The 23,404-nt window shown below is 47.7% G+C and overlaps 2 protein-coding genes across 4 annotated transcripts in view; one reads left to right on the plus strand and one right to left on the minus strand.

The window, feature by feature from the left end:
- SLC25A45 (solute carrier family 25 member 45) overlaps positions 1–23,404 on the plus strand; it is a 109,501-nt gene that overhangs the window by 45,043 nt on the left and 41,054 nt on the right. For both annotated transcript variants that reach the window (XM_083165214.1, XM_083165215.1), the window contains exon 2: positions 13,131–13,241. The gene's annotated coding sequence lies outside the window, so the exon portion shown is untranslated. The remainder of the gene's footprint in view (positions 1–13,130; positions 13,242–23,404) is intronic.
- LOC146046043 (sulfotransferase 1 family member D1-like) overlaps positions 8,765–23,404 on the minus strand; it is a 30,306-nt gene continuing 15,666 nt past the window's right edge. The window contains exons 3-8 of one of the 2 annotated variants that reach the window (XM_083165212.1): positions 22,849–22,974; positions 22,624–22,721; positions 18,005–18,131; positions 17,832–17,926; positions 13,039–13,219; positions 8,765–8,921 (exon numbers count right to left, since the gene is read on the minus strand). In XM_083165212.1, the coding sequence (XP_083021338.1) occupies positions 8,809–8,921; positions 13,039–13,219; positions 17,832–17,926; positions 18,005–18,131; positions 22,624–22,721; positions 22,849–22,974 (740 nt within the window). In that variant the 3' untranslated portion in view covers positions 8,765–8,808. The remainder of the gene's footprint in view (positions 8,922–13,038; positions 13,220–17,831; positions 17,927–18,004; positions 18,132–22,623; positions 22,722–22,848; positions 22,975–23,404) is intronic. The other variant, XM_083165213.1, reaches the window with a different exon arrangement.

Raw genomic sequence — 23,404 nt, forward strand, 5'->3', positions numbered from 1 at the left:
AATATCTGCCGGGGTCACTGGACACACACTTAACAGTGATGTTGGCCTTATATAAGACAAAGGTGATTCAAATCATTCATCAACTGTAAAGCCCCATACAGTGTTTTTACGAATACAGAAAATGAACACAGTGAAACTCAAATTCATCGGGGGCCGCATCAGCAGTTTGGTCACCCTCAAAGGGCCGGTTGTATCTATAGGTCCCCCTGTATAATTATAATGCCATGACACCACAGGCTGCTCCCCCTGTATAATAATAATGCCATGACACCACAGACTGCTCCCCCTGTATAATATAATAAAAGTAATGCCATGACACATAAATGATTATACAGAAGGAGCAGCCTGTGGTGTCATGACATTATTATTATTATTATACATGGGGACACCTCAGGAAACAGCAGATATATATTTTTTTTATTGTGAGTGTGATCCTCATCCTCACTTACTGTTTCTCCGTCTGTCCTGCAGCCAGGGGCGGATCCAGGATAAAATGACAGGGGGGGCACCATGATTGTTAGTGGTGCCAGTGTACATGCTAAGAGAGCGTCAGAGAGAGGGTGGCAATGGGATTAAAAATAGGCCCTGGCATTTAAAGTACGCAGGCCCACCATGGCAACAAAAGTGAAGGATGTAGTTGTGCGCGCGCCAAAGGCGCGCTCTGCAAAAGGGTGTGTGGCCACTCAACAGGAGGCATGTCCTTGAGTGTAGTGTACAACACCATATACAACTTCTACACATTATGCAACAAAATAATAGACCCCATTATACTTGCCCCTTATACATGATGCCAAATGGAATGAGCCAAAATTCAAACAATGCCACATGGATTGTGTCAAAATCCCCCAAAAAATTGACATAGTAACACACGGATTGAGCCAAAATTCACATAATGCCAAATGGATTGAGCCAAAATTCACATAATGCCACATGGATTGTGTCAAAATTCACATAATGCCACACGCATTGAGCCAAATTCATAAGATGCCATATGGATTGAGCCAAAATTCACATAATACCACATGGATTGAGCCAAAATTCACATAATGCCACACGGATTGAGACAAAATTCACATAATGCCACACGGATTGAGCCAGAATTCACATAATGCCACACAGATTGAGCTAGAAATCACATAATGCCACACAGATTAAGACAAAATTCACAACACGCTTCATAAACAGGGACATTGTCCACCAAAGGCGCGCATTAAACATTTACACCATAATGTCCATTACACGTTAAGTTACACGCCATTATGTCCATTATGTATTATGCCAAACACCATAATGCCTATTAAAAATGATGCTACATACAGTAAGTGCTGCTTATCTACATGCTCATTGCCAAGGGTTCCATGCTCATTGCCAGAGGTTCCATGCTCGTTGCCATGTGGGATTACATGCTCATTGCCAACGGTGAAATACATGCTCGTGGTAAATGGGGGACAGCCGCCGCCAGGCAGAAGTGATAGCCACTGACAGTGGCATAGCCTGGCTGTATTCCGAGCACTGCAGGTCCCAGCTATTTGAAATAATACCCATTTCACACCAGAAAATGCATTCCCAGGTTGGCCCCTTTTACACCAGCCTAGTCCCTGCATTTTCTGGTGTGAGGGGGAGAGAAAACCACCCCTCCCCCCCTTTAACCAGTTATCTCATTTAACCGGCTGTATATCTTTGGAACAAACTGACCCATTTACATGAGACAAGTATCATATTAAAGAACTTTTGAGTGGGCTTTGAATGATTTTGGTCCAGTGAACGTTTGGTTCCAGAGTAATCTGCCCTCAAAGAACATCGATTTACACGCTATATCTCTAGAACCGATTGACCGATATGGACCATCCTGGTACCATATTGAAAGCGCATATTGAAAGCTCCTGCGATTCCAGGGGGGGAACTGGCAGCCGTCGGAACCGGGTGGGGATCGGAATTGACGGGTCCCATATTATCCTATGGGGAAAAAATGTTACAGCTTTACCAGGCGATATCTCCGGTTCCCAGGGGGCTAGAGACATGGGGCTGGGCTCGTTGGAAAGCTCTGGTCCTCATCTACAAAATGAATGACAGGGGGGGCACATGCCCGGGTGCCCCCCCCCCCTGAATCCGCCACTGCCTGCAGCTGCTGCGGCTTCCAGCTTTTCTTCACTGCTTGCTGCGGCCACACTGTCCCCGACTCCTGGTCCAGCTTCCCTGCCTGCTCCTACTTCTCTACAGACGCATGGGCGGGCAGCGTCATCGTCATGACGTCCCCACCCAGTGTCTGTCACTGCCGGGCATCAGAGGGAACAGGCGGCCGGGGCCCTCCTCCACGTAGCCGTGGAGGCCGGCGGCCATGTTTCTGTAGCCGCATACATATGTGCCTACAGGAACATGGCCGCCGAGAGTGGAGGAACAGGTAAGGCGGCCGCGGACGTGGACGCGGGCCGCAGCACTCCTGCTTTAGACACACTGCCACTGCGTGCTATCTCCTCGCGCGGGCCACATGACGAGGTCTGGCGGGCCGGATTTGGCCCACGGGCCTTGTGTTTGACACCCGTGTCATACACACACTAAAGGACACTAAATACAAATACGAGTTGGCAGCCTGCATGGATCAGTCAGACCCGTGCTGGCTACATTGTTAAAAAATAATAAAAATAAATCATTTGGCCGTAACCAACCCCAGGCTCAAACTGAGTTGGGCATCCCCATATTTTTTTAAAAACAGGCTCAAGGGCCGGTCCTGGTTCCCAAAATACGGGGGACAAAATGATTAGGGGTCCCCCGTACTTTGAGAACCAGCACCAGGCCCAACCAGCCAGCAAGGTAATGCCACAGCCGGGGGACACTTATTATATAAGGTCCTGCGGCTAAAGCATTATACCCCCTGACCGGTCAGACCCTGGGGGAGTGGGGAACCCCCAATAAAGGAGTCCCCCCATCCAGGATTAACCCTGCCTGGGTTGAAACCTGGGGATGTCCCCGGTGCCCCTGCTGGATTTCTGAAAAATGATTGGACATTAGGAAATTGTGCATGCACATATCTATCTGGCCAAAGGCGTAACTAGAACCTTGAGGGCCCCATAGCAAAATCTGGTACTTGTGTAGTTTCACGGCGCCAGCATGGCGCCATGCGTCTGAGTCCCCTTGCGGGGCTCGCTTCGCTCGCCCACGCTGCGGGCTCGGTCGCTCGTTACGCTCGCCACGCTATTTGAAATCAACTCCATGCCAACATGGATAGTGGAGGTATGAACTATCCATGTTGGCATGGAGTTAAGTTACTTTTTTGGACATATTTCGTGGCGAGTGTACACCCGGAAGTAGCACGGCGCCATGGTGGCGCCGTGAAACTACACAAGTACCCAAAATCTTGATAGGGGGCCCCCCCGTGCACAAGAAAGGCCAGGCTGTCACTAATGGGTGGATTGCAAGCAAGACAGAGCAGGGGAGGTGGCTGTTATTAGTGGGGGGGGGGTCACGGGCACATGCAGTACACAAGAGAAGGCAGGCGGGACAGGCTGTTATTTGTGGGGGGTGGGAAGGCATGTGCAAGTGGGAGAGGGGGCAGGATGTAATGGGGGTATTGGAAGGTAAGGGGTGGCAGGCCGTCACTTGCATGGAGGGGGGATTGCAGACACACACAAGGCCCCCCCCCCCCCCCAGGCACAAGAAAGGCCAGGCTGTCACTTATGGGTGGATTACAAGCAAGGTAGAGCAGGGTAGGGAGGCTATCACTTGTGGGGGTAGTGGCAGGGAAGTGCTGCAGGTGGGAGAAGTTGTCCTGTGGGGTTTTCAGGCGAGAGGGATGACTTCCAGGGGGTGAGGTGGAGGCAAGGGAGCGGCAGGCAGGATGAGAGCAAAGTATGTGATGCACAGGAAGGGGGAGGAATAAGTAGCAATCACACCACTAGATCCAGACTAGTACCACTTGCCCCTCCATCCTTTGTCCCCCTCCCGTCCCCACCCATTTACCTGCTCTTAGCTATGTTTTAGTGTGTGCTGCACTGTGAGCGCTGTCATGGAGCTCTGTGCCGTCCTCCCTCCCGAGTTCCATCGTACAAAGCTGCAGCAGCGCGGCATATATGAAACTGCTCAGTCTTCGCGTAATGGAGCCGCTGGGCGCCCGCTGGTTACAGTCTCAGGAAGTACCCGGCAACTATGGAAAGCAGCTGCAGCAGCCAATACTCTATTGCTCTACGCACTGTATGCAGCCTGCTTTACTCCACCTCCTAGGCTCCTACCAGGAAAAACTAGCAGCGCAAGACCCTAGGCTGTTGTCACACTCGGCAGCACGGCACTATCAAATAATAAAGGTTGCAGTCAGTGCCATAACTATAGATGCAGGGGATTGCCTGCTAGGTCCTCGGGCCCCACAAGCGGCCGGGCCCCATAGCAGTTGCATTTCCTGCACCCTCTATAGTTACGCCACTGTATCTGGCCCTCAGAGGCCTAATTTGCAGACCCCAGAATGTTCCTGCTGGGTGTGGAAAATTAGGTTGAAAAAAAAATGCTGACAGGCAAAGGGCCAACACAGAACCGGTGGACATGAGTTTTTCAAGGTTTCTTTGTGTCACACCAGGTCACCGTGTAGAAGAGTGTCATGTAAGGGGACGCCAGGACCTCCAGATAGTATACCGCACCTCCTTGCATGACATGCGCTGCTGGCCATGCTTCGGACCAGGCCCTTCGCTCTGCTACCAGTGCATTTGGCACACTTTACCAATCCCAATCAGAGTCAATGATGATGGTAAAGTTTTTTGCCACAAAGACCTTTTGCTTGTGGATACCTTTTGACTATGTTGACAATATGTAGAGTACTGTGCAAAAGTTTTATGTAGGTATGGAAAAAATGCTGCATAGTTAGAAAACTTATCAATTAACAAGATGCAAAGTGAATCTAAATCAAAACAACGTTTGGTGTGACCACCCTCTGCCTTCAAAACACCATCAAGTCTTCTAGGTCACAGGTTCTCAAGGTCGGTCCTCAGGACCCCACAGAGTGCATGTTTTGCAGGTTACCTCACAGCATCGCAAGTGAAATAGCTCCGCCTGTGCATCTTTTAAAATGTGTCAGTCAGTAACGAGTGAATCTGTCGGGAGACTTGGAAAAAGTGAACTGGTTGGGGTGCTGAGGACCGAGTTTGAGAATCACTGTTCTAGGTACACTTGTACAAAGTCAGGGAGTATAGGGTGACCCGTTCGCAAAGCACATATGTTAGCAAATGGACAAAACCATGTGCACTGCAGGTGGGGCTGATGTAACATGTTCAGAGAGAGTCAGATTTGGGTGGGGTGTGTAAATATGAAATCTAAATTGCACTGTTAGAATAAAGCAGCTAGTATTTACAGGTATGCGTCATTAGGTCACCAGCATTATGGTTGACATGCATTTAGGTCGACATGAGTTAAGTTAGACATGACTTAAGGTTGACAGGGTCATTAGGTTGACATGGGTAAGGTTGACAGGGTCATTAGGTCGACATGGGTAGGGTCGACATTGAAAAAGTAAAAAAAAAAATTTTTAACCGGAATGTTTCGGGAATGCTTCGGGCACGGTGCCTCGGTACGCTCGGCACACTATTTTATTCTTCCACCACGCCCTAGTGGATGGTAGGGCATGAAATACCGCCTGTTGGCACATTTTTGCGCAAATAAATGTAAAAACCCCATGTCGAACTAATGACCTGTTACCCTTACCCATGTCGACCTAATGACCCGGTCGACATAATGACCCTGTAGACCTAACCCAGGTCGACCTTAAGTCATGTTGACCTAATGGTGTCGACCAAATTCTTGTTGACCATCATGCTGGTGACCCAATGACCTTATCTTGTATTTACCCTGCACGGAAGAAAAATTACTCACCCAAATCTAACTCTGCATGTTACATCTGCCCCACCTGCAGTGCACATGGTTTTGTCCATTTTCTAAAATATGTTAGGTGTATGATTTACCAATGATACCAAACAGATGGTAATGATCATCATTTTCATATGTAGGTTAAAACACAGGGGTTTATTCAGGTTGAGTTGTAAAAGCAAACTCCTTCCTTATTGGACCATGTGCACTGCAGGTGGGGCAGATGTAACATGTGCAGAGAGTTATATTTGGGCAAGTTATTTTGTTCCTGTGCAGAGTAAATACTGGCTGCTTAATCTTTACACCGCAATTTAGATTTCAGTTTGAACACACCCCACCCAAATGTAACTTTCTCTGCACATGTTACACCTTCCCCACCTGCAGTGCACAATGCCCATTAGAGAGAGATTTTATTTTTGCGAGCCAACCTGCATTAGGCCCACAGTCTTTAACTGAAACATAATCATCTATGTAGGCGGCTTAAAACTGCGTGAGCATTATGTTAATAGATTAAAAACAAACACTTCTATTTTTAAAAGCATTCTTACTTTGCATCATTTTTCACGCCTTCCATATACAGTATTGTATGTGGACCATATTGTGTCCATATTGTGTCGCCATAGAATCACTGATGCTGATGGATCTCTGCTTGCCCCCCCCCCCCCCTCAATGTTACAGGTCAGCAGAACATGGAGTCAGAGACAATGCAGAAGGCCCCCTTCAGGACAGAGCTAGGCATCTCCATGTCTTCGGGAGTTCCGCCTCTATTAGATATTAAGATGACTCTGCTGCCCTGTTGAGGGTTAGAGGACTAGGTACTTGTGTACTTTGGCGGCGCCCATCGCATCGCATACCATAACACATACGATGGTATGCGATGCGACGCGATATCGTACGATAGTGCACGATGGCATACAATTTTTAAATTGTATGCCATTGTACATGGCATACGATGCCATACGATGCGATGCGATTAAACATTGTATAAGCACCCTAATGGGTGCTTATACAATGTTAAGCACCCAAATGGGTGCTTACAATGTTAAATGCACCCCCACGCCACCCCCCACTATAAACGTGAACCCGAAGCGTGGCGAGGGGCGGCGGTACGCGTCCTACGACCTTTTCATACCCCCACTATCCACGTCGGCGTGAAGTTGAGAATAGAATAGTGTGGCGAGCGCAGCGAGCCACCGAGCCGGAAGCGTGGCGAGGGGACGCGGATACCTTCACAGGTAAACAGGTAAGCGCTCGCCACGCTTCGGGCTCGGTGGCTCGCTGCGCTCGCCACACTATTCTATTCTCAACTCCACGCCGACGTGGATAGTGGGGGTATGAAAAGGTCGTAGGACGCGTACCGCCGCCCCTCGCGGGCTCGCTGCGCTCGCCACGTTTATAGTGGGGGGTGGCGTGGGGGTGCATTTAACATTGTAAGCACCCATTTGGGTGCTCAAAAGCACCCTTTAGGGTGCTTATACGATTTTTGGTCGTATAGGGGGTCAAAATCGCGTCGCATCGCATCGCATGCCATCGGGTGCATGGCATGCGATGCGATGCGATCTGTTCGTCGTACGACGGACATCGGGGGCGCCGCCAAAATACACAAGTACCGAGGACTACCCAATGCACCCCCACCAAGTGAATCAAGTTGGCAATCACTGCCCTGCGGCTTCCCATAATATCAGACACGCTTTAAAAAAAATTAAAAAAAACATAATTTACACCACATCAGCATATTATTATAGCTTAATGTTACCAATATTATGGGGTAAATTTACTAACTAAAATACGCATAAAATAGGTGTATTCGTATTAGAAAATACAGTATGCCTATTTTATGCATACTCGTATTTTCAGCTTTTAATATGCCGAAAATACGTGCATTCGTAATTGTATTAATGGCACATTTGTATTGGTAGTTACGAATACGAATATATAAGCCATCAATAGAATACGAATAGGAATTACCATTCAAAAGAATGGCGATTCCTAATTTACTAAGCAGCCGTATGTAATATACGCCCGCTAATTGCCGGTAATAAGTGGGATATGGCCGCTAATTGCTGGTAAAATACACTTGATTTTCCAGGCATATTTTGGCAGAAGCCTGCACGGATCAGTCAGATTGGCGGGACAGAGGGTAGAGAGACAGTGGGAGGGTAGAGAGATAGCAGGGTAGAGAGAGTGGGAGCTTGGAGAGAGAGTGGGAGGCTGTCGAGACAGTGGGTGGCTGGAGAGACAGTGGAAGGCTAGATAGACAGTGGAAGGCTAAATAGACAGTGGGAGGCTAGACAGATAGTGGGAGGCTAGAGAGGCACTGGGAGGCTAGAGAGGCAGTGGGAGGGTAGGAAGACTGTGGGAGGCTTGAGAGGGTGGGAAGCTAGAGAGACAGTGGGAGGCTGGAGAGACAGTGGGAGGGTAAAGAGACAGTGGGAGGATACAGAGATATTGGGAGGCTGGAGAGACAGTGGGTGGCTGGAGAGAGAGTGGGAGGCTAGATAGACAGTGGAAGGCTAGAGAGACAGTGGGAGGCTAGAGAGGCAGTGGGAGGCTAGAGAGGCAGTGGGAGGGTAGAGAGACAGTGGGAGGCTAGAGAGACTGTGGGAGGCTTGAGAGGGTGGGAAGCTAGAGAGACAGTGGGAGGCTGGAGAGACAGTGAGAGGGTAAAGAGACAGTGGGAGGATACAGAGATAGTGGGAGGCTGCGGAGACAATGGGAGACTAGAGGGGGTGGGTGGCTGGAGAGAGAGTGGGAGGCTGGACCTGCAGGAACATGGGGGGGGGGGAAATGAGGCTTTTTTGTTCTCTGATTGGGGTTGTTTATATTTCATAAATGCATTCTTAACAATTACAACAACATCTATGTGTGTGTGATCAAATGAAACAATAACCTCGATATTCAACATTTTAATTGTATTTAATCATCTTTGCAATATTTTGTTAAAAATAATCTTGCATTGTATTCTCAAATCTCAGTCTTGAAGTGAAGGTCTGTGCCCGACATCTGTCTCTTGTAGTCCTCATCAAACGTCTCATTCTGAGCAACAGTGAAATGGTTTTTCCAGTCACCAACCATACCTTAGTACAGAAAACAAGTTTATTTCCATTATATTACAGTATTATCTGTCTTTATAGCATGGTTATATTTCTTCAAATACACTAGAAATGGAGCTTGAAGATGTAAGTTATCTCTTACTGTATGTGCAGTGCTTGGAGATTTGTGTACTTAGGGCCTGATTCTGGTTGACTCGCTAAGCAGCGTTAATGTGCTGCTTAGCGAGCCATCTAACACCACCTGGCAGGTGAGCGTATGCCCACCCACTATCCGCAGCGCATACATTTCCAGCTCATTGCAAATGGATGTTTAGGCTAGCGTGATTTATATTTGGAAGCATCTGGAATGCAGACATCATATGCGTTCTCATGGGGACGCCCAGCCTTTTTCTGGGCGCACCCACCGTTTTTGTGGGAACACCCTGGAAACATTGGGTGCCCCCAGCCCCCTGCCCGCCTTCATCCAGGCCACCTCTGTGGGAACGCCTTGTCAATTGTGAAGGTCGCCAAAGCCATCCGCACAGCAGCCCTGCACATGCGCAGAGCTCAAACATCGGCCCCCGGTGCGAGTACGCTGGGGACCAATCAAGCCAGAATCAGGCCCTTAGTGTATTATGACTAGTGTATGCTAAAACACATGAATAATTTAACCCCATATTTCTCTGTACTGTCAGTGACACCACAATAGGAAGAGATGCTCAGTCTATGCATGGACCAGTCTCTGGGCCAGATGTACTAACCTTGAAAAGTGATAAAATGTGAGCCCTCAAACATCACAATAGACCAAAGAGGAGCTGTCAGGAGGAGGAGACAGGAGCCTTACCAAGAAGTGGGAGATTGTGTGATTAGTGCAGTACTGGTTCTATTATGTTTGTGAATGTATTTATTTAATATATGTTTAACCTTTTCCTGACCACTTATCTTATTTAAATGTTTGAAACAGCTGAGCCTATACTATAGATAGACCATCTGTACTGTAAAATATTCATATTGTATTCCATACAGTGGGGCAGATGTATGATGTGTCGATATGTGGGAGAAGGGTATCAGCGCACGTTATGTGCACTGATACCGCTTCTCCCCCATGTATGAAGTGGCCGGGATGCGGTAATGGACAGGGGCGCTATTCGCCCCTGTCCATATCGGCGCTGCTATTGGCCGAATGTATGAACGGTCAGCATCGGTCAGCACCGGGTTTGGCTTCGCCAGCATCAGGCTGGCGAAGCCCTATCTAAACAGCAGGGACAGCGCTGTCCCTGCTGTTAGGTCTGGGGGATCTTGCGTGAACAGCGAGATCCCGCGCATGCCCAGTGCGGCCGGCCGGGGGACAGGAGATAGCGCATCAGTAATAACTGATGCGCTATCTCCAGAAAGGGACATCGCCGGAGGGGGGAGTTAACGCTCCCCCGCTTCGGCAGACAAGATGTAAATACATCTTGTCGATGTCCCTTCCTGCTTCGCCTCGCTATTGAGGCGAAGCAGGAAGTATCATAGCGGCGCGATAAGCGCTGCTATGATACATCTGCCCCATTATCCAGTGTATAAAAATACCAATTTTCAGGGATGTTACCGCTCCCCCCAAACGGCCATACTTACTCCAATGTGCTGCAGAGTGGGAGATTTTGGATTACATTTGGAAACCCCCTTCTAAAAAGCCTGTGCTTGCCACTGCCCTTATCACTTTTAAAGGCTTAGTACTTCTCACCCTATGAGCTGCTGCTGCAATCATTTACTTTTCTATTTCTTTTGTAATGAATAGTGGATTTCCTAGTGACCTCTCATATATATATACAGTATACTAATAATATAGCATAGTGCATCACCATTTATCTCGATCATATTTAATCTTGTCCTCTGAAAGAAATCTAATTTTTGAATCTGACTTCTACATCCCACCATGTCTTTCAGGTTCATACACTTCCCATAAAACAAGGTGGCTATTTAAAGGTGTTTGTCCACAGGCAGGAAGAGTAGCTGTCAAAACATTTTGGATATCAGACGCTTATAAATATCCTTACATTCCAATTGGAATTTGGTTGATGATGTTCTTCATAATAATTTGCTAATTGAATACACTGATTATAATACAGTGTTGCAGGCAGCAAGGATATGTCAAAAACATGACTGAAATGTAAAGGACATGGTGATCTGAAAGGATAGAAATCGGTTTAAGCTGAGGGAAGCACTCATACTTGGCTTAAGTCTGAGCTAAAGAAATGTTGCAAATGTGGTTTATGTACTTTTGTAATTTTACACTTGCTGCTTCCCACAGCATCAGTTAAGGGTTCCCCTTGAAACGTTATATCAGTGGTTCCCAACCTGGGGTACTAGTACCCCTGGGGGTACTCTGCAGACCAGTTGGGGGTACTTGAAAATAATATTGGTAATGGCGGACAATGAAAAGGTCTTTTGATGGCTGAAGACCCTTTGCCATGGAGACAAACCATGTTGTGTCATATGCCTGACCAGCAATCCACTGGGAGCTTCCCATGCTGCCCTTAGACATCAGCAGTCATCTGCCCAGCAGTGACAAAGGTGGAGGAAGCAGCGGCATTAATCCTACTGGTGTTAGCGGGAATCCTGGAGATAGTACACAACCAGTGTCTAGACACAGAAGAGCATGATACTCCTCCGCTCCTCCTTAATATAAGGACATGCATAAGGATCCGCATACCACTAAGTACTGTCCATATTTCAAAATGAGAGCAGGGGTACTTATCAGTGAAAAGCCTAATCAAGGGGTACGGGAGAGAAAAAAGGTTGGGAACCACTGCGTTATATGATGTGATGTATTGCACTGTTGATAAAGCTATTTACATTAACAGATTTTTACTTTGGGAGAAACACTACACATAAAGCTGGGTACACACTATGCAATTATCAGGATTGTTGTGGACCTTTTTCATGCCCATTCGATCCCCCTCCCATTCGCACGGGGGAGCAATGTTTTGCGTCTGCGCATCTCAGGGTGCGTGTGGCCATGGCGAACAGGGTGTTCACTGGACGCATGCACCCAGGTTTGCGGGCAGGGGTGTGGAGGGGCGTGTGGCAGCAGGCCGGGTGATTACCCCATGGGAATGCCTAGCGTTTCATGGGCATTCCCATGAAAACTCTGGGCGTACCCGTGCAAATCGCACGGTGACGCGGGTGAGGGGAGTGGTTAGCTGACATCACCGGATCTCAGCTGCCTGCCCACTTCCTCCCGAGGGTGCATGCATATCTAGTGACCTAAGCATCACTTATATATGGGTGCACTTTCAACAATATTTATGTTAAACATCCATTCCAAACCAGTGCAGGCGAACCCCTATATGAGGGGCGGGCGGCCCAGCATTCACTGTGCGGGGTTTGGAGGACTCAGAAGGCTACGAATCGGACAGAATAACCCCCAATGTGTATGAAGGAGCATTAGCTAATTCATGGCTTCACTCAGACTGGGAGATCCGGATCTGAAATGCTTCACAATATCTCGTTCCCAACCTCCCGATCCTCTTAAGGAAGTACACACTGAGGTAGAAATTGGTCAGGGTGTACAACCCGATAATCTGTCTGTCAGATTGAAACATTAATCGGATCAGCAGATGTTATCGGTTAATGTGTAAGATGACAAAGAGCAGTCTTGCATATGAATGTTTTGCTTCTAGATTAGAACATTACGGTAAGTGCCCGATTCAGGGTGACTCACTAAGCAGCAAATATTTGTGAGCAAATGACCGACCCCCCTAGCCCCCATGTGAACATCCCTGCCACATTGAGAATGGATGTTTAGCATAGCCATCCATTCACAGGGGAGCGTATGGTTGCCGACCATCAAATTATTTTTCCCCTGTTCGCAAATATAAGTCTTGACCAACCTAAACCTGGCTCCGAGGTCTCCCCTGGCGGCCATCGAATGATTTCTCCTGCAGCGGAGGCATGTGAGGGGATGTGTTTTCATTGCACATACCCTCGCATTTTACCGAGGGGAATCAGCTGCGGCAGGGGGGTGGGGGTTGGATGGACAGACAACGTCTCAGTAAACTGCTATGTTCGCTGCTTACCGAGCCAACCTGAATAGAGTCCTTAGTGTATTGGGTCTTCATTAATTTTGCACAGAAATCTAAATATTTGTGTAAACTGTATTTGCTAAATGCAATGTTACCTTTTCTCATGAACGAAGTAGAGGACTGGTCTAGTAGTAAATTGGGGATGGTTTTGTAATTGACCATATCATTGTTTTTCATTTCCTCAAAGGAGGTGTGGTGCACAATCTTCTCCAGAATATCATCGCTCATCTCTACTTCTAAGAATTGTAGGATCCTCCCGATTTCACACTTTGGTTTCTATTAAAGAACACATTTATGGGTGAGATTTATGGTTATAACTTTTCACTGCAAACCTTTAATGTTTATTGTAAATATTGTTTCAGAATGAAATGTTCTTTAACATACAATTCTTGCAAATGTCTTACTTAAATCCTTAAACCCTTTGCGACAATGCCCAGTGGTTCAGGGTTTATTAGGTGAACCCAGTAAACCACTGCACAATTACTCAACACTGCTTGATATCTCTTTGGACATGCAGAAGTAAATGTACAAAGATAGGAGTTCTATTGAAGATGGGATGTTGCCAGGGCAGCCGAGAGGTATGCCAGGCCCCGATATCATTTTGGGGCGTGGCCATCTCCCGCAATTAGGCTACCCCCCCCCCCCCAAATGTTTAAGGGGGTTGAAAAACACTGTAAAGTCGAGGGTGGAGTGTTTGCCCCCCCCCCCCCCCCCCCCCCTCAGTGGCAGCAGCACACACCTACAGCATGTGCTGTGCTGACAGTGAGACGCTCATGCTGAGCCTGCTGTCAGCACAGCACATGCTGTAGATGTGTGCTGTTGCTGCTGCTTGGGAGGGATGGAGGGGGAAGGGGGAGTCGGTCCAGGGCCCCCACTAGGCCCCTCCAGCAAGCCCGGTTAATTAGTACCCGCTCCCCTCTCTTGGTAGCCCTGGTGTTGCCCATAGCTACCAATCAGATTTTATCATCTAGAAGGTGCTAAAAATAGAATGTGATAGTTGCTATGGGCAACATCACACCTTCAATTGAACTTTCATCTTAGTAAATTTACCCCCCCGGTTAGGAAATCAATTCTCTGTGATGAGTGGCATTGGGGAACAACAATTAACATTTTGGCTGTTTTGTCTCACATCCCATAGCAGGAAAGCGTTCAATGCTAGGTTAAAAGTGTTCAAATTAGCCACTCACATTTTCTTACCCTTGGGTTCTTGCAGGGTTTCAACGGGGGGAATTTGGCCCCTTTCCGATGTTTGCAAGTGCATATTTGCGCATGTGCAGGCCCCATCAATGAACGGCTTCAGCGAGGTACTGTTAGAAGCTGCACGGGGAATCCTCTCGCATCCCCGGCAGCCTCTGGGCGGCACGTCCCGGCTGTTGCTAGGCAGCCGGGACGCCGCCGCGTCATTAGACGCGTACTTCCGCCCGGCAGGGACGCGCTGCCTGCTACTGCAGCGCAGCCCCTTCCTCCCTTACCGCAGCGGTTGCCTAGGCGACGGGGGACGCCAGGCAGCCGCGGGTAGGAGGGGGTGTGCCGCCATGGCTGACGTCACTCTGGCGCCTTATTTAAACCTCCGGACCAGGACAGTCAGCGCCGGTTATAGTTCCTTGCTTGGCGCTTGGAGTGTTCCCGGTTCCTGGCATCTGTCTCCTCGTGTTCCCATTCGGTTGCAGTACCCTTGCCTTGTGTCATCAGCGTTCCAGTGTCGGTATCTTGGAGATAGTCCTGGCTGCTCGTTATCCTGGCAATCAGCCTGCGGTGGTTCAGATAAGTTTGAAATTTCTCTCTTCTCTTATCTGCCGAACAGTGTTTATATTATACCAGCTTTTGTGTATTGTTACACCTATCAGGATTTATATGATACCAGCTTCTGTGTATTGTTACACCTATTAGCATTTATATTATACCAGCTTTTGTGTATTGTTACACCTGTCAGGATTTATATCATTCCAGCTGTTGTGTATTGTTACACCCATCTGTACTTAAACGGTGCTAGCTCTAGCACCTTTTGTAATTCGGTATAGTCTAGAATCATTGCCAGTTATTGGATACAGTCTGACTTCTGGGCACTGCCTGTTCCCAGGGGGATCCCGGTTAGCCTGTGGCACGTACAAGACCTCTTAAAGGGCTGGGTGCACCTCACCGGTTGGGTCTAGCTAGTTTTCCCCTTGTACACCTTTGACCTTGGCGGCCGCGTTGTCACTCATAAGACCAGGTGGCATCGGGGTTGGAGCCTGACTAACGGGCTCCTTCGGACGCGGCTATTATTGGTGAAGCCTAGCACCGCACGCGTCCGCCAATTTCACTGGGAATCAACGGAGTCAGGTTCGGTGAGGTCACCCGAGACCCTAACAGGTACACACTCGCCGGGCCATTCCTTGTGGGGAGAGAGGGCCGAGGCAGATGGGGGCAGAGACGGTGCAGGACCATGGTCAGCACAATTTTATGGCCAAATCTTTTATATACAGTATATATATGTGAACACCATCAGTACATGTACAAAGTCATATATTTACTTTACGCTTTCTGCAAGGTTATTATTCTCAATGTGGATTGTAAATCATGCAAATGTTGGGAACATGAAAACTCCCCAAAATGTTGACCATTTCGGTGTTGACCATTGTCATGTCACCCTTTTGAAGCTGTCGACCTTAAATACTGTCAACCTTTAGTCTGTTGATATTTTGCAGCTCTCAATCTACTGCATGCAGTAGTGGATTTACCGCTATGTGACCAAAGTTTTTGCTTGGGGCCGGGTGGGTCCCAGGGGCTGCTAGTAGGGCTAAATTTGTCCCAATACCTCCTCCAAACGGCATATTCACATGAAGAAGTCTGTCTGTGGCAGGTAGGAATCATCATTGCTGCTGAGTCAGTATTCAGTGACAGCTGCTTCCCTGGGCCCTCCGCTCATAGGAGGGATGCTTCAGTCTGCAGACCACCTCTTTTTACCTCTGCCTGCTCCTCACCTAGTGTGTCTCTTACCCCTCCATGTGTGCCTTTGACTCCCCATGTGTGCCTCTGACTCCCCATGTGTGACAGTGACCCACTTCTCCATGTGTACTTCAAATCCCCATGTGTGACAGTCACCCACCTCCCCATGTGTGCCTCTGGCTCTCCATGTGTGACAGTGACCCACCTCCCCATGTATGCCTCCGGCTCTCCATGTGTGACAGTGACCCACCTCCCCATGTATGCCTCTGGCTCCCCATGTGTGACAGTGACCCACCTCCCCATGTGTGCCTCTGGCTCTCCATGTGTGACAGTGACCCACCTCCCCATGTATGCCTCCGGCTCTCCATGTGTGACAGTCACCCACCTCCCCATGTGTGCCTCTGGCTCCCCATGTGTGACAGTCACCCACCTCCCCATGTGTGCCTCTGGCTCCCCATGTGTGACAGTCACCCACCTCCCCATGTGTGCCTCTGGCTCTCCATGTGTGACAGTGACCCACCTCCCCATGTATGCCTCCGGCTCTCCATGAGTGACAGTCACCCACCTCCCTATGTGTGCCTCTGGCTCTCCATGTGTGACAGTGACCCACCTCCCCATGTATTCCTCCGGCTCTCCATGTGTGACAGTGACCCACCTCCCCATGTGTGCCTCTGGCTCCCCATGTGTGACAGTGACCCACCTCCCCATGTGTGCCTCTGGCTCCCCATGTGTGACAGTGACCCACCTCCCCATGTGTGCCTCTGGTTCCCCATGTGTGACAGTGACCCACCTCCCCATATGTGCCTCTGGTTCCCCATGTGTGACAGTGACCCACCTCCCCATGTGTGCCTCTGGCTCCCCATGTGTGACAGTGACCCACCTCCCCATGTGTGCCTCTGGCTCCCCATACATGCCTTTGACTCCCCACGTGTAATAATGCCTTAGTCCCATTTGTGTTCTGAATCCCAATTTGTGCCTTTGACTCCCCATGCGTGACAATGACTCACCACCCATAGTGTGTCTCTGACTTTGTATATGTGCATCTAGCTCCCCATGTGTGACAATGATTCTCTTTTACATATGAATACCTTCCCATCTTTCTCCACACTATGTTCTTCTGTTCACTACTTGCCATATAAATAAAAGTTCATAATTGTCAGGCTTCATCAATTTACAAGAACCAATCTTGACAAGGCCTTCACCTGTACCAAGCCCCATTCCCATGTGTTCACCAGTATTTGGCTGTCCCCAGGACTGAAACTTGACATAGTAATAATTAATCAAGTGAACTTTCCAATAGAAGCAGGAGAATATGCCGTACAGATGACTGACCACTTGGTACCACATCAAGGCACTAGATGGTGATAGCAGACTGGCTATTGCCACTTTTGCCATAAGGGTCGATTTCCTGTTGAGCTGGGCCGGCTATATAGAGAGCCTATTTGCCCCGTAACCCCGCCCATATAAATATCAGACATGCGACATATAGATAGTAGAGGCAGGGTACACCAGCAGAGGTCCGGTCTTAGCAGTATACTGGATAGTGAGGTCTATGCTGTAGGACAACAGCAGATAAACACCATCCACAAGCTGTTGGATGTACTGTAGGACCAGTCCCCATGGGAAATAATGGCAGAGTTGCAAGGAGAAGGTGTAAGATTCTTAGGGGAAAATATACTGGACAATTACCCATTTAGCAAAGCAGCTGTGAACAGGGAGGGGGGAATTTACTAAGATGGGAGTTCTATTTCACATGGGATGTTGCTCTAGGCAACCAATCAGATACTATCTATTTTCTTTTAGATGGTGCTAAAGGAATAAGAAGTAGATTTTGATTGGTTACCCATAGCAACATCCCATGTGAAATAGAACTCCCATCTTAGTAATATCCCCCTCTCACTACTTAGTTAATTGGTTAATTGTATAGTTTTGCATGTGGCTTAATAAATGTTGACTTTACCACTTTCAGGTCTTCATAGAATAAATACAGGATATTGTAGTCATTCTTCTTTTCCCACCAGCCTTTAACATGGTTGTGCCAAGAGCCATAGCACACTATAATAGAAATGCAAATGTTTATGTATGGTAAGTAGTCCCTTCTTCTCTATACTAATACCAGGTTCCTTTACTTACCATTACCCTTCATATAGTTATCAAGGAATACGTCCCAGGGACCAGGATCAGGCATGGGTTTGGCCATTTTGTGGAAGAAGAAATATGACACTGCCACGTCTTTGGCATTTCTTGCAACATAAATAACCTGAGAAGAGCAAGCAAAAGACATGTTAAGCCAATGAAAAATCTTTGTGGCCAAAATTGTTTATTTACTGGTTGTGTACTAGGTCACTGAAATAAGTGTACCGCTTCAGTAGATCTCTGAATAGAATCAAAGAGAAAATTACAATTGTTTACATTTTATAGTGTTTGCATTTCGGTACTTGTGGAGTATCACGGCTCCCATCGTATGGCATCGTATGCCATATGTAGTGGCATACGATGGTATACGATGCGATACGATTTTTACAGATTTTTGATAATTTTTGTTAAAAAATCGTATGCCATCGCATCGGATGCCAAACGATGCCATACGATGGCATACGATGCGATGCGATGGCACCCGATTTTGCACTGAAATGCATCAAAATGCATTGAAATGTGTAGTAAACATGTTAATTGGCCCCCAACTGTCATTTTTCACTGTGTACCACCCCCAATATCAATGCCAACCCGAAGCGTGGCGAGCGCAGCGAGCCCGCGAGGGGCGGCGGTACGTGTCCTCCGACCTTTTCATACCCCCACTATCCACGTCGGCGTGGAGTTGAGAATAGAAAGTGTGGCGAGCGCAGCGAACCACCGAGCCCGAAGCGTGGCGAGCGCAGACACTATAAATACATTTAAAATAAGGTTGGACAAACATCTATTGGGTAAAAACATCCAGGGGTACAAACAATAATCATAATCTGTCTAAATATATCAAAATACACAACATATAATAAGGGATAAAGCTAATAGATCAGCAGTTACCAACCTTTTTTCTCTCCCGTACCCCTTGTTTAGGCTTTTCATTGATTAGTACCCCCTCCTCTCAATTTGAAATATAGACAGTACTTACAAGTGGGGCGGAAGTGAGCGTTATGCGTAGACTCATGTGCTTATATTAAGGAGCAGCGGAGTAGTAGTATGCGGCCAGGAATCATGCCCTTCCATGTCTGGCCGCTGGTTGTGTATTGTCTCCAGGGTTCCCACTAGCACCCGTAGGATTAATGCCACCGATTCCTCCACCTGTGTCAGCACAGGGCAGATGATAGCTTCCCATGCTGCTCTCAGACATTAGCAAACAGTGGATTGCTGGTCAGGCAAAAGCACGGGGAGACGCTGAAGACATAACCATAGGTGATACAACGTGGTTCGTCTACATGGCAATGGGTCTTCTGCCATCGAAAGACTTTTTCATCTTACGCCATTACCAATATTATTTTTAAGTAACCCCAACTGGTCTGCAGAGTACCCCCTGGGGTATTAGTACCCCAGGTTGGGAACCACTGTAATAGATCATACTCACTAACCAAGGTTGAACTCGATGGACGCATGTCTTTTTTCAGCCTTAACTACTATTTAACTATGTAACGCATGCATTGGATCAACCACTGAAGGCCGACAGACCTTAGGTCGACACCTAAAATAGGTCGAACTGGCTAAGGTCGACAGGGTTGGATGAACACAAAAGTCTACAATGGGTAGGTTGACAGTCAAAAGGTCGACATGCGTTTTTCACAATTCCCCCCCCCCCCGATTGTTGACTTATTCAACATGGACTTCAGCAAAATGTACCATGTCCCCACTCATGGCACGGTGACTCACTGCGCTTGGCACACTATTCTATTTTCCCTCCACACCCTAGTGGATGGTAGGACACGAAATGCCGCCTGTCGGGAACATATTGGCTCGAAAAAAGGTGAAAAACTTATGTCGACCTTAACCATGTTGAGCTATTCAGGTGTCGACCTTCAGGGGGACATTTACCAAAATGGATTCGTAGAAAAAAGGTGTATTCATAGGGAGAAATACACCTTTTTTTTACGAATTTGTATTTTCGGGATTTACAATCCCGAAAATACAACAATTCGTATTCCTAAAGATGTAACATTCGTATTTGTATTTACAAATACGAATGTCTACACCATCGATAGAATACGACAGAAATCACCATTCAAAAGAATGGTGGTTCCTGATGTACTAAGCAGCCGTATTGATAATACGGCTGATAAGTGGTGTAAAACACCCATGCAAATACGACAGGAAAATACACCTTGCTTTCCCTGTCGTATTTGCTTTAAGCCTGCACGGATCAGTCAGATCCGTGCAGGCTTCAGTGTAAAAAAATAGAAAAAAAATAAATATTAAAAAAAAATCGGCGTGGGGTCCCCCCCACAGCTGTAACCAGCACCAGGCTGAAAGAGCCGGGGCCGGTAATTAAAAATCAGGGAACCCGACAAATAGGGGTTCCCCGATTTTTAACAACCAGCCCCAGGCTCCAGGTCCGGGGCTGGTTCCCAAAATACGGGGGACAAAATGACTAGGGGTCCCCCGTATTTTAAGAACCAGCCCCAGGCCAAACCAGCCAGCAGGGTAATGTCACAGCCGGGGGACACTTATTATATAAGGTCCCGCGGCCAAAACATTAACCCTACCGACCAGTCAGCCTGGCCAGGGGCCCTGGGGGAGTGGGGACCCCCCCAATGAAGGGGTCCCCCCCCTCCAGGACTTACCTGACCAGGCTGAAGCCTGGTGCTGTCCTCGATGCCCCTGGGCGGTGGGCATCGAGCTGATAGTGGTGTAAAAAAAAGATTAAACTATTGTCTAATACTGGGGCACTATGAGTCCCAGCAAGCCTCCCCCGCAAGCTGGGACTTGGAGAACCACAAGTCCCAGCCTGCGGGGCATTAAAGGGCCCGCTGGGTCTTGTAGTGCCACAGTATTAAAAAAAGTACAATAAAACACACTGACACATACTTAAAATAAACCTTTAATACATACAAAGCCCACACATACTAATACTTACCTATCTTCTTCCCGTAGGTAGCCCTGGTCCTGTGTCGTCTTCTGGTCCTGTGTCGGCGTTCTTCTTCATGTCGACGTCCTTCTTCAAGTCGACGTCGCTGTCGGCGATGGCATCCGGAGTCCGACGAAATCCATGTGGAAGCTGTGGAAGGAAACCATACTCACCTGTCCCAGGGCGACATAGTCCAGGTAAGGGTCTTGGCAAAAAAACAAACCGACACGCGAAACCAGCCGGACAGCAGGAGCCGCACGGTACTCTGTGTACATCGTGCAGCTCCGCCTCCCGAATGCCGCTATTGGCCGCCTTGCGGCCTAGCGGCTCCTGATTGGCCGCTAGGCGGCCAATAGCGGCATTCGGGAGGCGGAGCCGCACGATGTACACAAACACCGTGCTGCTCCTGCTGTCCGGCTGGTTTCGGGTGTCGGTTTGTTTTTTTGCAAAGACCTTTACCTGGACTACGTCGCCCTGGGACAGGTGAGTATGGTTTCCTTCCACAGCTTCCACATGGATTTCGTCGGACTCCGGACTCCGGACGCCATCGCCGACAGCGACGTCGACTTGAAGAAGGACGTCGACATGAAGAAGAAAGCCGACACAGGACCAGAAGACGACACAGGACCAGGGCTACCTACGGGAAGAAGATAGGTAAGTATTAGTATGTGGGGGCTTTGTATGTATTAAAGTTTTATTTTAAGTATGTGTCAGTGTGTTTTATTGTACTATTTTTAATACTGTGGCACTACAAGACCCAGCGGGCCCTTTAATGCCCCGCAGGCTGGGACTTGTGGTTCTCCAAGTTCCAGCTTGCGGGGGAGGCTTGCTGGGACTCATAATGCCCCAGTATTAGACAATAGTTTAATCTTTTTTTTACACCACTATCAGCTCGATGCCCACCGCCCAGGGGCATCGAGGACAGCACCAGGCTTCAGCCTGGTCAGGTAAGTCCTGGAGGGTGGGGACCCCTTTATTGGGGGGGTCCCCACTCCCCCAGGGCCCCTGGCCAGGCTGAGTGGTCGGTAGGGTTAATGTTTTGGCTGCGGGACCTTATATAATAAGTGTCCCCCGGCTGTGACATTACCCTGCTGGCTGGTTTGGCCTGTGGCTGGTTCTTAAAATACGGGGGACCCCTAGTCATTTTGTCCCCCGTATTTTGGGAACCAGCCCCGGACCTGGAGCCTGGGGCTGGTTGTTAAAAATCGGGGAACCCCTATTTGTCGGGTTCCCTGATTTTTAATTACCGGCCCCGGCTCCTTCAGCCTGGTGCTGGTTACAGCTGTGGGGGGGACCCCACGCTGTTTTTTTTATTTATTTATTTAATTTTTCTATTTTTTTTACACTCTGACTGATCCGTGCAGACTGCCTGTACGAATTCGTATTAGCGGCCGTATATATGTGCCGCTAATACGAATGGTTACACCATCGGAGGGTTACAAAGCAGTCGTATATGACTGCTTTGTAATTTCCCCTCCGGAACACGACTGTGCATACGACTGAAACAGTCGTATGCAGTCGGAGGGGAAATACCAATACGAAAAACTAGGTTTTTCATATTGGTAAATTTCCCCCTCAATGTCTATTTTAATAGGGTTGACCTAATGACCGTATCCCATGTAGGCACCCACATATTTTATCTTAAAAAAAAACAAAACACAACAGTTGAGAGTTAAGACATGTTGGAGTTTGTTGCTACCTTTGATTTTTTTTTCCAAAAGGATTCTGGCATCAGCTGAATGGGGAGATGTGTTTTCACAAGTCTTGGAGATGGTGTGGCCCCGAGTTGTTCTACACCTAGCAAATTAAATAATATGTTGCTTAGATAAAATAATTAGGCTGACCAATAAATTATGTCATTGACATTTGCATTGCTAAAATCACTGTCTAACAGAATGTTATATTATAACGCCTGTTCCGTTACCTGAAGGCATTCCTGGAAATTGCTGTTCCAGATATGGTACACGATTATATATGGTGTCTCTACGGCATTTTTCAAGATCTCCGCCAGCATAAATCATGTCCGAAATTTCACTCATCCACGTAGTTCCTACAAAAAAAATAATTGAAATGAAAGATTATAATTTTTTAACAGTTTCTTATACAGTATAGCGCAGCAAATTCTATTGCTCTTTACAATTGGAATACTTTAGGGCAGATATATTAAGCCTTAACAAGAGATAAATACAAGGGTGATAAGGAGAGATAAACGTCCAGCCAATCACCTCCTTACTGACTTTTTTCAAACACAGCCTATAACATGGCAGTTAGCAGGTGATTGGCTGGATGTTTATCTCTCTTTATCATCCTGGCATTTATCTCTTTTTAATACATCTGCCCCATTGAATCTTATATTATTTGCTATATAACATTGTCATCCACTCACGAGTGATGTATGTGTAGGCAGTGATAATTTTTCACAGGTTTTGGCACATTCACAATGTGGCATCTAGTCAATATTGACTTGCCTGCACAAGTCT

This window comes from Crinia signifera, chromosome 11 (genome assembly GCF_055691185.1).
Source record: "Crinia signifera chromosome 11, ASM5569118v1, whole genome shotgun sequence".
In the NCBI taxonomy this organism is placed as follows: Eukaryota; Metazoa; Chordata; class Amphibia; order Anura; family Myobatrachidae; genus Crinia; species Crinia signifera.